The 15334-nt window shown below is 37.2% G+C and overlaps 1 protein-coding gene, 1 non-coding gene and 1 pseudogene across 5 annotated transcripts; all 3 read right to left on the reverse strand.

The window, feature by feature from the left end:
* Positions 1-93: 93 nt before the first annotated feature.
* TRNAP-UGG lies at positions 94-165 on the reverse strand. Its single transcript has one exon. It is a non-coding gene; the product is annotated as a tRNA-Pro (tRNA).
* A 1570-nt stretch (positions 166-1735) lies between these two features.
* On the reverse strand, positions 1736-4825 carry LOC123194273 (annotated as a pseudogene).
* A 2578-nt stretch (positions 4826-7403) lies between these two features.
* LOC123193923 (kinesin-like protein KIN-7B) lies at positions 7404-11987 on the reverse strand. 4 transcript variants are annotated; one of them, XM_044607009.1, is made up of 4 exons: positions 10405-11987; positions 9232-10327; positions 8662-8751; positions 7404-8587 (listed from the first exon to the last, which is right to left on the reverse strand). In XM_044607009.1, exon 4 carries the CDS (start codon positions 8468-8470, stop codon positions 7607-7609), a length of 864 nt encoding a protein of 287 aa, XP_044462944.1. In that variant the 5' UTR covers positions 8471-8587; positions 8662-8751; positions 9232-10327; positions 10405-11987; the 3' UTR covers positions 7404-7606. The 4 variants fall into 4 exon arrangements, with proteins under 4 accessions (XP_044462944.1, XP_044462945.1, XP_044462943.1 ...); XM_044607010.1 differs by having other exon boundaries at positions 9232-9843; positions 10204-11987; XM_044607008.1 differs by having other exon boundaries at positions 9232-9369; positions 9645-11987.
* Between the last annotated feature and the right edge of the window lie 3347 nt (positions 11988-15334).

The raw sequence follows: 15334 nt of genomic DNA on the forward strand, positions 1-15334 counted from the left end.
ATAAAATCATAACAAAGGTGATCAGAATATTTTTCGTGGATTCTTTATAAAAAACAAATTTCAATGGTCCATATTTGAAGTGAGCTTCGACGAGGGGCGTTCCGAGAATCGAACTCGGGACCTCTCGCACCCAAAGCGAGAATCATACCACTAGACCAAACGCCCTCATTGAACGAGGGGTGTCAAGTTAAATTAATAAATAAATTAGTGAAAACCCTCTACCAAAACCACATCCCCATTTTGTTTTTTTTAATGCTTGAATAATAACTAAACTTGGATTCGAACTGAACTTGTTTAAGCTCGATTTGAACAAACCCTATACAAGCTCGAGCTACTCATTAAATTTCTAAATTAAAAATTTTGATACAAAACAATATCATTTTAATCAATATGTATTAAAACGACGTCGTTTTAATAATGAGTTAGTTAAAAGCTTGAACTCAAAACGAATCAAATCAAGCCTAAACTTAGGTTCCACGAGTTCGAACTCAAACTCTACTATATGCAAACAGAGCTGAACTCTAACTCGACTCAGTTCGAATCCAACCCTGATGATAACCCTATGACTTGAATTTATCTTTGTTACAGAGATAAAAGTGGAACATAAAAAATTAAATCCCTCTATGCAAGTAAATAGAAAATCGAATCATTATGACTTATTATGTAGTTCATTCAACGTGGAGTTCTTATTGTTTGTTCATGAATTGTGTGCCGTTGAATGCGATTTGAATCTTGGTTGATTTATATATTTGAAACTCTAGTTTAAATCTTGGTTATGTCAATGTTTGAGATATTATAATTAAATCTTTGTTGAAACTAATCCAAATCTTGTAAATTAGATTTTACGATCAATTTGAATATTTTACATTTAAAATATAATATTATTTTTATCGAATGATCCATCTGACAAAATTAAGATTGATATTACCAAATTTTTTAAATATTAGAAATAATGTCTTATATTAAACTTGTATATATACTTTTCTGAATCTAAATTTGATATCTATATTTTTCCATTCACCTCATAAAAGAAATACGACCACTGAAGTAGTCAAGTTTCAAAACTCTGCATATTCATATCCATTGACATCAAATTTTAATGTTTTTTAACGCCTCTGCTGCCGATTTTTTTTTTTTTTCAAAGTAAAAAATATATTGACAAACAAATAACGGATTCTCCATAAAGGAATCCGAAAACAACCTAAATTAGTCCCCCCAAGAAGTACAACAGCCAAACTAGCAAGACTAGAAACAAAACCAAAAGGAAACCTACATCATCTCACTCTTGGGGGTCTATCAAGATTCCTAACTTGATAGAGCTCAAGATGAGCGACCCACACGACCTATACATCCCAAACTAAGAGCAGGGCAATCTACCAAGAAAAAACTACACAATAAAAACTATTCAAAAGAACAAAAATAGAATCAGCCACGCCATGGCTGTCCTTAGTCACTTCTTGATAGCTATCACAACAAACTAAACATTACATATGAAGAAAACAAAATATTTATAATTTTCTAATATCTTCTACCTCATAAATTTTCCCGTTCCCAGATGAGTGAGTTTATGTTTCAAGATGTTTTTGGTTCAGACCCAACATTAAACTAATTGTACTAATAAATCTCCACCAAAACAAATTAGTTTATATAATTAAACTATTTAGATATCAGGTTTATTTATTTAATTTGAAGTTCGATTTTTCACAAATTAGAACGTGCACATTATGCATCAAACTGGTAAACTTGAATGTTAATAGATTCCAAAACCGGAGTTACAAGAAAATTTCATGAGAAAACATAACAGAAAATTAAATAATATGTTCTTTGATGAGAAAATAAAACAACTTGGCTGTACAGCAACAAATCTTAGAGCAACAATAAAAATTCCTGGACTCACCCGAGAATGGGAAAGATGCGAGTAATATGCTCAAATGGGATGCTATCAGCAGTGTTTTTCTTAAGCTCAGGATGGTTAAATTCATTGCGTGGCAGGACGATAAGATGGCCCCTTCCATGACCCTTCTCAAGAATCCAGCCACAATTGGCCTCCTGATGCTCTAGGAATTTGTCAAGGGATAGACCTTCAATATTGATGGCCTGAGATGATCATGTTGAATCAGAAAATTTACATTGGAAGTAACAACAAAAGCAATTTAAAACAATATTCAATTTGACTCTAGAATGAAGCAGAAAATATAAGACAGACATTTTGCTATATATGGAACAAACAAGGAATTATGAGCAGTTGAATGAAAATAACACATACCTCAGCAAGCTCAGGCCTGGGTACCTTTTGATAGGTCAAGGAAAGAACATGAATTGCATAGGATTGGATTGCTTGCTCAAAACCTGCAATGGACCCTTTTGTAAGCCATAGGACATTCAAATTCCCCTCAAATAAAAATATAGAAACAAGAACAGATTATAACAATAGCACAATAACAGTAAAGCCAATAGCATCAATGAGGGAAGCCAGACAATCAACTTGTCTGAAGAGCAGAAACTCGGTCTCCATGGTGAAAAGCTTTTGATGTAGGAAAACAAAGCAAATCTCACAAATAAACAACTATGGCATATAAACTTAATCAGATTAAGCTCAAAGTCCTGGCTCAGAACAGGGGTTAGCATACCCCAGAATTCAGATTTGTCAAACGAATCCCCAATTATGCACTACTAATATATAGATATATCTATTCCTAAGTGTGAAAAGCATTCTCTAATCAAACTATGCAAATAGAAGTACCAAAACAGAACTTAAAACTATAGATATATAACCAAATTCCAGTATTTTTTCTTTAAAATTAAAATCCCTCAACCTTTCATAAGTGTTCTAAATTAAGGATTATTGTTGGACTATATAAACTCAGTCGTTAGAAAACTTAGTCAATATAATAGTAGGTGGCCCCAAGGGGAGTTAAACTATTGACCGTCTTGCTTTTAACCAAAGGTCTTAGCCAATTAACCCAACCATTGGGGTTAATTAAATTATAAACTGAACACATACTAAACATCTTGTTCATAAATGAATAAATAAATAAACAGAACAAACACCAGCAGATCATCACATAAAAACTTGTTATTACCTGGCACAGATTCAACTATATGGCGACTCTTCGCTGCTTCATCCCAAAACTGACGGAATCTTCCGGTCTGCAAGCAAATGTAGGCATGAAGCAATCCACCAATTCACAGACATCTACAGCCACAAACAGCAAATATACAAACCTCCAGATAGTGAGAGAGAACAATAAGTGTCTTGAACTGCTCCTCCATTTGCTGATAGCACAATTAAAAACTTTTATAATCAGCCATTAGAAAAAAGAAAACACTGAGGCTCTAGAATAAGCTCAATTTAGGGCAAACAAATCTCAAAGTAGATTTATAACAGTTCTGTTATTACAGATATTTGACCACCATGTGTAACGCTAAAAAATTTCAAAGAACCAGTAAAACACACTCTCCTTGTCTCTATAAATTCTTGGTAGCACATCTTTCTCAATACATGCATATACACATAAATAAATATATTCAAGCATTGTGCTTAGTGCATATATACAGTGAATAAAGAAATTTTCCAGGGATAACCTATTGCAATGCTTACTCAAACAAACTTAATTGTGGATGTATGTCTACATGCATAGGCGCTAGTATGTTTGAAATACAAGCAAAGATATTGACAGAAAAATACCACTGTTTTTTTATTAGAAAGAGACAGAGACTGAAATCTGGAGCTGGCATTGCCATGAGAGCCTGCTCATAAGAAAAAAATAGACGATCAAGTATCATAACACAATATATGTCAATACGCAGCAAATGTGTTCTCTCATGGTTTGAAAAAAGGCTAAAATATACCTTAACCAAGATGCGAGAAATAATTTGAGTACTCATTCGTTCAGGCTCAAACTGCATAAAAGATCACAATATTAAGCAAAAGACAAAAGAGAAACAGAATTTTAACTAAATCTTCTCCAAAGATCCAACTTAAAGAGAAACAGAAAAAGGAATGATTGAGAATACCTGATAGAGGCGAAGAAGGCAAAGATTGGCATCCAGACTGTATGCTTGTGATGAAACCTAATAAACAAAAAAAAAACCCTTCTTATAATTGCATTCTTAGTATATAAATGAAGGCCAGATTGATCAACAGATCGATCATCAAAGGCTACACAATCATAAATTCATTAGCCTCAGGCCATAGAAAAGAATTTCAGTTCTACTCTGTGCTTCAATTTGTGCATATGAATACATAAGCTAGATAGCACATTTAGTAGCCACAGTCAAATACATTACTTACTACTAAATGTTATTAGGAAAAAAAAAAATCTAATTCCTACAACTATACCAATGAAGAAAATCAAAGCCTTCAAATTATTTCCACAACCTATAAAACTATTGAAACTGATAAGTTTGTACAATTCGTAACTGCACGTACTGTAACTCCATATATTACAACAGCCAGCGTCAAAAACGAAAATTTATCCCATAATTGGACACTTAATCATAAAGAAAACATGCATTAACCATTAAATTTCAAGTACCTGCTCGTTGACGTAGTTTTCGAGACGGGAAGGATGTCGGGGTTGTACGGATTTACAGCAATCAGCTGCTCGACTGTATAAGAAACCGGGTGGGGTTTCTGAGTTTCTCTTTCTCTTCCCATATTCTATTTAGTATTTTTCGTAACAATACTTCTTTCGATTAGTAAAGTAATAGAGCGATAAAAAAAATTCTCAGAAACCCTAGCTGAAGCAGAGAGATGACGAAATCGACTAACGGGAGTGGGAGGGCTTTAGTGTAATCAGTAAAAAGACTTGATTACCCTTTACTTTCTTCTTTTACGTGACTTTAATCAGTCCAGAATTTTTTTTTTTTGGAGAAAAAAGACATTTCGTTATTTTCATTTTCAAGTCTTTTTTTATTTATTTAAATGTTAATAAATTCTAGTTATGAATTATTATTATGGCCAAAGCACTATTTCCCACCCAAGGTATGCTGCATTCTCAAATTTCCACCTTTTATCTTTGATAATACCAAATACCCACCCATAAGCAGTTAAAATTAACACAACCCTAACCCCTAAAAATATTTTCTCTTTTTTGCCCCCTAACCTCTAAAAACAAACCATTTCCCCCTAGGCCAAGTTTTGAAAAATTGCATTCCCCCCCTAGGCAATCTCCGACACATAATCCAACTCCATCGCAGACGACGAAGCTTTCCAGAGGCATCACCATGCTCCGACGGTCTCCCTTGCCTCCTCTGGAGTGACAGTCGACCGAGATCTGGCCTGGAAAGAAGAAAAGCTTCGTCGGGAGGCATCACCATGCTCCGACGGTCTCCCTTGCCTCCTCTGGAGCGACGGTCGACCGAGATCTGGCCTGGAAAGAAGAAAAGCTTCGTCGGGAGACGAAGCTTTTCGTCTTCCCAGACGAAGACGACGACCTCGTCTTCGTCTGGGAAGACGAAAAGCTTCGTCTCCCGACGAAGCTTTTCTTCTTTCCAGGCCAGATCTCGGCCAATCGTCGCTCCAGAGGAGGCAAGGGAGATCGCCGGAGCATGGTGGTGCCTCTGGAAAGCGTCGTCGTCGGCGATGGAATCGGATTCGGTGTCGGAGATTGCCTAGGGGGGAATGCTATTTTTCAAAACTTGGCCTAGGGGGAAATGGTTTGTTTTTAGGGGTTAGGGGGCGAAAAAGAGATAAAATTTTGATTTATTTTTAATATTATAGATAAAATGACGATTTTACCCTTACCACCGTTAATTTTAACTACTCATAGGTGGGTATTTGGTATTATCAAAGATAAAGGGTGGAAACTTGAGATTGCAGCACACCTTGGGTGGAAAATAGTCCTTTGGCCTATTATTATTTGTCAGAATAGAATGGCACAAACTGGCCACCACAAATACAACGAGGATTGGGAGTGAATTGATACAGATGTAAGAGATTTGATATCAGATTCCAGCCATCCATGACTTCTTATCAGCAGGATCAACAAAAGTCAACTCAAACATCTCCTTGCTAGCATGTTCACCGGATTCGCAAAAGCCGACAAGTTTCACAACGATTTCGGCACTCTCTTTCACATGTTGCATATTAAGAGGGTCTGTCCATAGCTTGTTCACCAGTTGCAGCCTTCTCTGTTTGCCTACTGCTGGAATATCCCATTTCATATACAGCATTTCTCTTTCGTCTGCTGTCAGTTTCCAACTCACTCGCTTCGCTAGATATTCTCTTTCATGCTTAAGAGCCTTGATACTGCGGCATTTCATAAATAATGTCAAAAAGCTTCAAAGAGACGGAGATACCAAAATGACACCTATTTATTCATACCTTGATGACAATGAACCTGCAGGTTCATCGCCTAAGAGTGTGGGACTTGCATTGCCGAGCTCTGACAATTGCTGCTCTAACCATGTCTACCTTCTGAGCTCAACTTCCATATATATTTGATCTGTTGGATCTCCTCTGAACAGCGAATAAAATTGTGTGCGGTGTACAATTGAAACATGGCACAAATGCCATAACATGATGATCTGCTTCCTCTGCTCCTCAAATATCAAGTGCCATGGCATTGGAGATTGATAATCCATCATATCTGTCTCCTCAGTGGCAGCATCATTTGCCTCCAGCTCTAATACCTTGTGCAAAACATGTGGCACAAGTGTAACTTGTTAATGTCATTTTCGATGTTAATAGCAAGATACAAACATTTATGGTGGTGACAAAGAAACACATACAGAAAGCACTTAAAAGTTTTGATGAATATAAGGCAATTCCATAAATAATCTTCATCGGTAGTTTTTCGCATATTCTACTTATAAATGCATCTACAAAGCTTGACAAGCAATCATCAATCAATATTCAGGCAGGGAAGAAATTTTTTTTTGGAAACAATATTCGAAGAACTGGAAACTATATGCCAGATTATTTTCACTTGTAATATGCAGTGATTCTACTTCCAAACCTAACATAACATAACTCAGGCATCTCTTCTTGTTGTTGAGATTAAATGGTGAATTCTGATATTAGAAAACAACACATGATATACGTATGGTTCTGACCTGGCAAACAAGAAGCTGTTTTTGATATTGTGTTAGAACTCATATATCACTCTTGCAGGAAGAAAATGTCTCTAAAGACACATTGCAGTAAGATAAAGGAGCATACAACAGAAAGTCATCTGCCAACATTATGCACAATAGGCCCACAATTAACAGAGGGGACCACAGGGCTATTCATAGTTGAGGTGGCATCACAAGATTGGAGGAGGCACTGCAAAGAGGAGGCTGGTATAATAGCGGTGGGAAAGAAAGAAAAGGGGGGAGAAGAAGAAAATAGAAGAATAGGCAGTGAGAGAAAGACCCAACCTCTCAAAAGCTAGAGGGAGATTAAGTTGTTGTTGATTCTTAGTAATTATGTTTTCTGTGATTTGTTTTTAATAAAAGTAAATATGTCAGAAAGTTAATCTGAACAATCTGTATTTTATTTCTCAAGTGTTCAATACAAAATCTTTGTTTATCCCATTGTTGTTGGTTCTACATTTTACGTACAAATATCTATAATTACAACTTACTTCCATTGTTTGTATTCTGAATCTTGGTTTGGATTCTAGAATCTGAGGTTAGTTTTGCAGTTGAGGAGACTTGTTTCTGCTGGTTTCTGGAGAGACATTTCCGGGTTCCTAACATATTGAAGCTTTGCCACCTGTTCTTTTAACTCTGAAACATAAGCTCTAATGTTGCAAATGTTCTCCTCAGCTGCATTCTTGAACATCCTCTGCATTTTCTTCACATCAACAGAATTTGTTTGCTGCATTGGAGTTCCCTCCCTTGCTGAGATGGAGTCACCTTTCTCATTACCCTTTATATGGGTATCAACAAATGACTGAGGCAATATATTGCTATGAGGCACCACCATATTATTATTGTCAGGTGTCTTATTCTCAGTCTCATGTTCCATTATCTTCCCGGAGGAGGATAGTGGTGAGCATGGAGACCGTAATAGATTTTGCATGTTTGCACTGTTGTTCAAGGAGAAAGGATGCATTTTCTTCTTCTTGCATTGAATCTTGAACTCTGGGGTCTTAGACCCTAGAATCTCCTGGCTGTTCTGAAAAGATGACATGAGAATGTCCATAGATTTCTGAACATTCTCAAGCTTCCTTTCTAAAGAAGCAATCACACTCCCTTGAGAGTTCAATCGAGTGAGTTCTTCCTTCAGGTTAGCTTTCTCTTCTATAACAATATCTTCAGGAATGGAGCCAACTGTTTGCATGTCCTTAATATCAGACAACGGCCTCATTATGCTTTCAGCTGTTTCTTTACTCCCCAAACGATGGGAAGCAACCTCATTGTGAAGTACTTCAAGTGCTCGAGTTGCTTCCTCACCAAGTAGCCTCTGCCGATGCTCAAGTTTTCGAATTTCATGCATAAGCATCAATGGATCAGTTGAAGTAACTGACTGTCTCACCATTGCACGTTTTCCAACAGCATTTATAGGTTTAATATCTTATAAAGGTTTATTTGTTTCATTTTCCACAGGAAAGGAAAGACACCTGGCTGTTTAAGAAGGCCTACACTGGTTTGAACCCTGAAAGTGTAATAGCCTTAAGTTGACTGCAAACAACAGAATTGAACTTAGATACTTCAGTTACACTATAGTACCTTCAGCTCTTTATGTGCCCTTCTTTCTAGTTCCAGTTGGGATTGTGCAAGGTCTCTTTGACACCTAAGCTCTTTCATTTCTCTCTCCATCTGGAATTTTATTTATTTCAGAAAGAGCCAAAAAAAAAAAGACAAAGTCAAAAAGAGAAAGAGGGTGGTCTTCTCATCACATCTAGCTTTCTCTTTTTAAGCTAAAAAACAGTAATATTTCCTTATCAAGCAAAATAAGGAAAATATATATAATTGATGGCAGAGAGGGAGCCGTTTGTTCTTGTGTTTATTCCAATAAAATGAAAAATGATGCCAGACCTACATGGCTGCATGGTAACCTTGCTATTCAACATCTAAAATGAGCAAAAGAATTTAAAATTATGTCTGCAATCAATAACTTGGCAAACATAGATCCTTAGAAATTCCTAGAATATGTAATCTATTGGGGAATAAACTGAAAATTATTTATATTGCACAAGGGTTGTCTAGACCCAAGTCATCAATTGTTCCAAAATTACAAATGACTCTTGAGGTAAAGAAGTGACTTTTTTTGTATGATTAATAACAAAATAAATTTACCTGCTGAATTTTCTGATCCTTTTCCATTAACAGAGACCTGAAGGATGGAGAGGAGGAAGGGTCTGGACTTTGTAACTCAGCTTCAAGTCTGGCCAATTCCTTCTGCGAAGGCTTTACCAGTCTCTTATCTGAAACAACCTGAATAAAAAGATCATCCCAACATAGAAAGACATCAACAGTGAAAGGCCTGTACATCTAGTGACAACATGGAGAACCAGCACGCAAACACTAGTGTTTTATTGCATGGCATTACCAGGATATCTATTAAAAGTTAAGGACAGGTTAATGGGAAACAACAAGGACATTTTTACAAGAGAATTTAGAGGTCTCACTGTTAGTCCCATAGATAAAAGTGCAAAACAGTGTCCAATATTTCCAAATATAATAAAACTAACATGGATTGAAGATTATACCATGTTCACTTTGGCATTGTTGGTAACTTCTTTCGCACTAGTTGCAAATGAAAGCGTATTTTATGTTTGCTCAACATGACTCAAAAAGGGACTGATTGTACATATAATTGATGTATGAGCATTTCCACCAAGTGAATGCTGCAATATACGAGTAAGTTTTGAATCTCTGTAAGGTATGTGACCGCTTCTTTTTCCACCACTGCAAACAGAAAAACCAAGCTAGACGATAAATCCTATACACTAAAACTTTGACCAAATACATCAACCAAAGGCATTGGCTCATGGTTAAGGCAAAGTACACACACAAAAGATCTTTGCAACAAACTGGCCATTCAGTAACTCAACAGACCACTGAAAGAAAACTCAAATAAATATCATATGTGATACTTTTTACCAGATCATTTGCTCTTTGGCAAACTGAACTTTCAAATTTTATGCCTCTTGCAAAAAAAAAAAAAAAAAAACAGACAACATAATACTGGGACACAAGCCATGCAGACTGTATATATAATGTAACTGAAACAAATTGTTTCATTATCGATCTTTTGCTCCAGCTCACCTCAGCTTTCTGATAACTGTTTAAGTGTCAACAAACTGCGGTTGATGTGACTGCCTTCCTTAAGCCTTATTCCATCTGCATTTGTTCAAGAGGCACGTTCACTTCCCGCAAGGTCCACGAGATTCTACAAATTTTATGGCACTTCAATCAACACTCTCGTTGATACAAGAATCTTATATAAGATGAGCCTAATAAGCATACCAAACTTGCTAAGAATGACTTTACATGGCCCGAATTTGCCCGAAGACTACTCTCGATGGTCTGAAATAGGCATGATCCATCAACAGAACATGTTAACACTATGCATTGCATATGAACTAAAATGTAATACATGATTCCAAACCAGAAAAGTAACTTGTGATTACAATTAAAAAATAATGATAAACTCTAACTCCATGGTGGCTGCAAGTAAACTATAAAATGAAAGGAAAAAAATAAGAACTATCTCATACTTGCATTGACATACAGGGTTAGCAAAAGAATATTACTTACTTGAAGCACATGTCTTATGAACTATGATTTCACCCATAATTTGATTAACCAAATTGATTAAGAGAAAATTAAAAATTAAGGAAAAAAGAGATCTAAATGAACCAAAAAGTACCTAAACACAGTTTTCCTCACCAACTGGCCATTGAAAGATGGTTCCAAATAGACACTAAGGTCTACAGATTACCAGCATATAAAAAATTCCTCATTCTTACCCCAGAATCAGTATTCGATAATAGCAAATCATAGAAAATAGTTCAGTTAATTGGAAAAACCTAGAGCAGCCATAATTGTAAAAATGAAGGAAATATAAGCAACATGTCAACAAAATTAAACCATGCCTTGCAAATGATAGAATCTGTTACAGCTTATCGCAAAAACCTAAAGCAACCAGACTAAGATACCAAATGAAAATTATGCGCTATGTGAGAAAAATTAACAAAATTATATATGGACATGCTAAGCCTACCAATCTGATTATCTGATGTGATCTTGAGCTGTTATCATTTAAAGCAGTTTCTCCCTGTTAGGACTAATGTTTATATCTCATGTAGGAAAAAAGAAAATAAAGAGAGGACGGCAGTTGGCAGCAAACAGGAAGACAAGATGGCCTCAACTCTACCAACAAGTCAGCAACAGGAGAAAGGGATACATGACACAACATTAGAGGAAAAGAAGAAAAGATTAGTTGAAGAAAGGGAGAAAAAGGGAGCAGGTGGGAGTGCAGAAGGGGCAGAAGAAAAATTAGGAATGTGGGTGTGATAGGAACCTGACTCTGCCACAACAAGCTGTCTGCTCCAACTCCAGTGAATGAAGAAACCAACGTGAGAAATAGATGCAGAAAGTGTGAGAATGTAATGTAGATAACACTGCTGAGTGTAAATCTAATGTAACTCAATGTAACAGTAATCAAATTAGTTTTTCTTGTATTAATAAGTACTTCAAAGTGAATTCAACCTGGTTCATATAAGCTCAATGCTAGCACAATCACTATTTAAGAGACATTACAGAAAAAAAATAATAACAAAAATCAAGAACAATTCCACCAACTTTCGAGAGGTTAGGACTCTCCTTCAATGCTCTACTTTTTCAATTTTTTTTTTCCTCCTCTGCTTTTTTTTCTGCCTCCTGCTTATATTCCCCTATGATTTCATAACTGCATCCTCTCTCTAAGGCTGCCACCTCAACGTACACACTCTCAATGGTCCTATTTTCTGAAAGGTTGGGCACTGCATCCTCTTTGTTGTCTGTTGCTTGTCTCTTCAACAGGTTTTTGCCATCTGTTAGCTCTCCCATTTGGCCACTTGTTCTCCCCATTGCAGCTCTCTGCTTTCCTTTCTTCCTCACATAAACTCTTTCTCTAACATTACCCCCACCATCAATAGGCACCTTGTCCTCAAGGTGCAGAGTAAGAAAGAGTTGTTTAATTTTAACAAAGAGCTCCCAAGAATTTTCACAAGTAGGTAAATTTTTCCATTTAATCAATAGTTCTAACTCCCCTTGCTGATTGTACCTGTGAGTAAGCACTTCTTCGGGTTGTACTTCCAACTCTCCTGTTTCATTTAATCCAACTGGTAGTGGTTGACAGGTAGTTTTCGCTCCTACCTATTTTTTGAGCTGTGAGATATGAAATATAGGATGTATTAGTGTTGTATCAGGTAGTTTAAGCTTGCATGCGACTTTTCCTACTTTTTCAATTACTTCATACGACCCATAGAAACGTGGACTTAGCTTCTCATTGTGGCAGGAAGCTAACAAACGAAATCGATAGGGTTGTAGTATAAGAAATACATAATCCCCCACATGGAGCTCCACCTCTCTACGATGTTTATTTGCATTTTTCTTCATTCAAGACTGAGCCTTGCTGAGATTCACTTTTAGTTGATCCAATACCGAATTTCTTTCTTGAATCATTACATTCACTTCTTTCACCTTTGAATCCTCTTCCATTAATCTTAACAGAGGTGGTAGTCCTCTCCCATATATGGTTTTAAATGGTGTCATCCCTACTGCACTGTGGAAGCTCGTGTTATACCAATATTCAGCCCACGTCAACCATTTAACCCATGCCTTCGGCTAGTCCTAGCAAAAACAGCAAAGATAGTCTTCAATGCTCCGATTGACAACCTCAGTTTATCCATCCGTTTGGGAGTGGAAAGCCGAGCTAAATTTTAGAGTTGTTTCTGTTACCTTAAACAGTTCTAACCAAAAGTTACTCATGAAGACGCGATCATGATCAGTGACAATGGATTGAGGGAAGCCGTGAAGTCGCACAACTTCTTTTATAAAAATTTCAGCGATGTCTTTTACAGTGTAAGGAGGGCGAATTGCGAGGAAGTGTCCATATTTTGTGAGTCTATCGATAACCACCAGTATAACATATGCGCCCTTGACCTTTGGTAGCCCCATTATAAAATTCATTGAAAGATCTTCCCAAATATTTGATGGAATCGGCAATGGCTGCAGGAGACCTGTTGGAGACGTTGTCTCGTATTTAACTCGTTAACATATCTCACATTCTGCTACATATTGCTTAATATCCCTTTCCATCCCTTCCCAAAATAATATTGATTTAACCCTTTTATATGTTCTAAAAAACCTTGAATGTCTGTCGTAAGGGGAGGCGTGAAATTCCGCCAAAAGCTGAGGAATGAGTCGTGACTGCCTTGGCAACACCAATCTGTTTTTGTAAAGAAGGGTATCGTTTTTGAGTGAATACCCTTTATAGCCACCTTGTTGATTAATTATTTGTTGAACCACCTGTTGGAGATTTGCATCATTTAACACCTCTTGCTGAATGCCACCACCTTGCTTACAGAAATGGCTTTAATTTCTTCATTAAATTTTGGGTTTCTGGATAAAGCATCTGCTGCCTTATTTTCACACCCAAGCTTATAAACAATTTCGAAGTCAAACCCTAGCATCTTGATCAACCATTTTTGTTGTTCATGCCCGATTATCTATTGTTCGGTTAAAAAGCGTAAATTTTTCTGATTCGTTCATACCTTAAAGTGTCGTTCTAAAAGATAGTACCTCCATTGTTTCTGATTCGTTCATACCTTGCTTAGAAATGCGATCGGCCTCCCTTCTTGCATGAGCACAACAACTAACCCTTGCCCAGAAGCATCAGTCTCCACTATAAATTCTTTTGAAAAATCCGAAATGGCCAACACGGGAGTAGACATCATAGTAGCCTTCAAACATTCAAAAGCCCTCTGCGCTTCTTCATTCCATCGAAAGGCATTCTCTTTTAGCAAGTTAGTAAGAGGTTCAACAATCCTCCCATAGCCCTAACAAACTTACGGTAATACCCTGTCAATCCCAAAAATCCTTTTAATTCCCGTAAGTCCTTTGGTGTGGCCCAATTTTGCATATCTTCAATTTTTCTTGGTTCAACCTCCACCCCATTTTTGGTGACTATATGCCCCAAATATTTCATTTTTTCACACCCAAATAAACACTTTTTTCTGTTAACAACCATGCTATTTTCCTACAGCAAACGTAACACTTCCCTGAGGTGTAGTAAGTGCTCTCGAACTCCCTTGCTATACACTAATATATCATCGAAAAACACTAGAACAAACCTTCACAAATGAGGCCTGAAAATTTCATTCATTACACTTTGAAAGGTCGTTGGAGCATTCGACAGTCCGAAAGGCATAACAAAGAACTCATAATGCCCCTCGTGTGTTTGAAAGGCAGTCTTCTCGACGTCGTCTTCTCTAACACGTATCTCATGATAGCCAGATTTAAGATCTAACTTACTGTAAATCACGGCTCTAACCAATTCATCTAAAAGCTCGTCAATTATTGGTATGAAAAATTTATCAGGGATTGTGATCTTATTTAAACCCGATAATCAACACAAAATCACCATCCACCGTCTTTTTTTCTCACGAGAATTACCGAACTCAAAAACGCACTTGTGCTAGGTCTAATGCTTTCTCTACCTTCCTTCGGTATTCCTCATAGGAGAGTCGTCGTGGGTTTTCATCTCGTCGTAGAGTGGAAGAAGATGCGATTGAATTCATGGGAGTCCTCATGGTTGTAGAGGTTACCTGTAGAGTTTGGTTTATGCGAATTTGAGGAGGGGGACGGGTAATTTTGAGGCTTCTAATCAGGCTAGTTTGATGGGTCAGATATGTATTTCGGTTTGGATTGAGATGAACGGTGTGGGTCAGGCTGGATGCGGTTTGGCTTTGGGCACGATTCGAATGCTAGTTTGATGGGTTGTTGAAGGTAAATAGGCCTATGAAACGGGTGGGGTTGGTCGCTTGTTTTGGGTTTGTCGGGTCAGGTCGTACTCCCTGTTTTCCATCAATTATCTCATTATTCTCCTCCACCTCTCTTTCACATTGCATTGCCTCCTCCAAGTCACGTGGATGAAACAATTTGGTCTCTGCTTGGATGTCATCCACCAAGCCATTCATGAATAAATCAGTTAAAGTCTCTTCCGTCATGTCATCCACCGCCAACGACAGTAACTCAAATCGACACTGATACTCAAGAACTGAACCTATCTGTCGGAGAGCCAACAACTCCTCTTGGGGTGTCCGTTCGTGCCTTGATCGAAAACGTTTGAGCATGGCGTTCCTAAACTCCTCCCAACTCCGAAACCTCCTTCTCTTCTCTCTCCATTTCA

This window comes from Mangifera indica, chromosome 13 (genome assembly GCF_011075055.1).
Source record: "Mangifera indica cultivar Alphonso chromosome 13, CATAS_Mindica_2.1, whole genome shotgun sequence".
In the NCBI taxonomy this organism is placed as follows: Eukaryota; Viridiplantae; Streptophyta; class Magnoliopsida; order Sapindales; family Anacardiaceae; genus Mangifera; species Mangifera indica.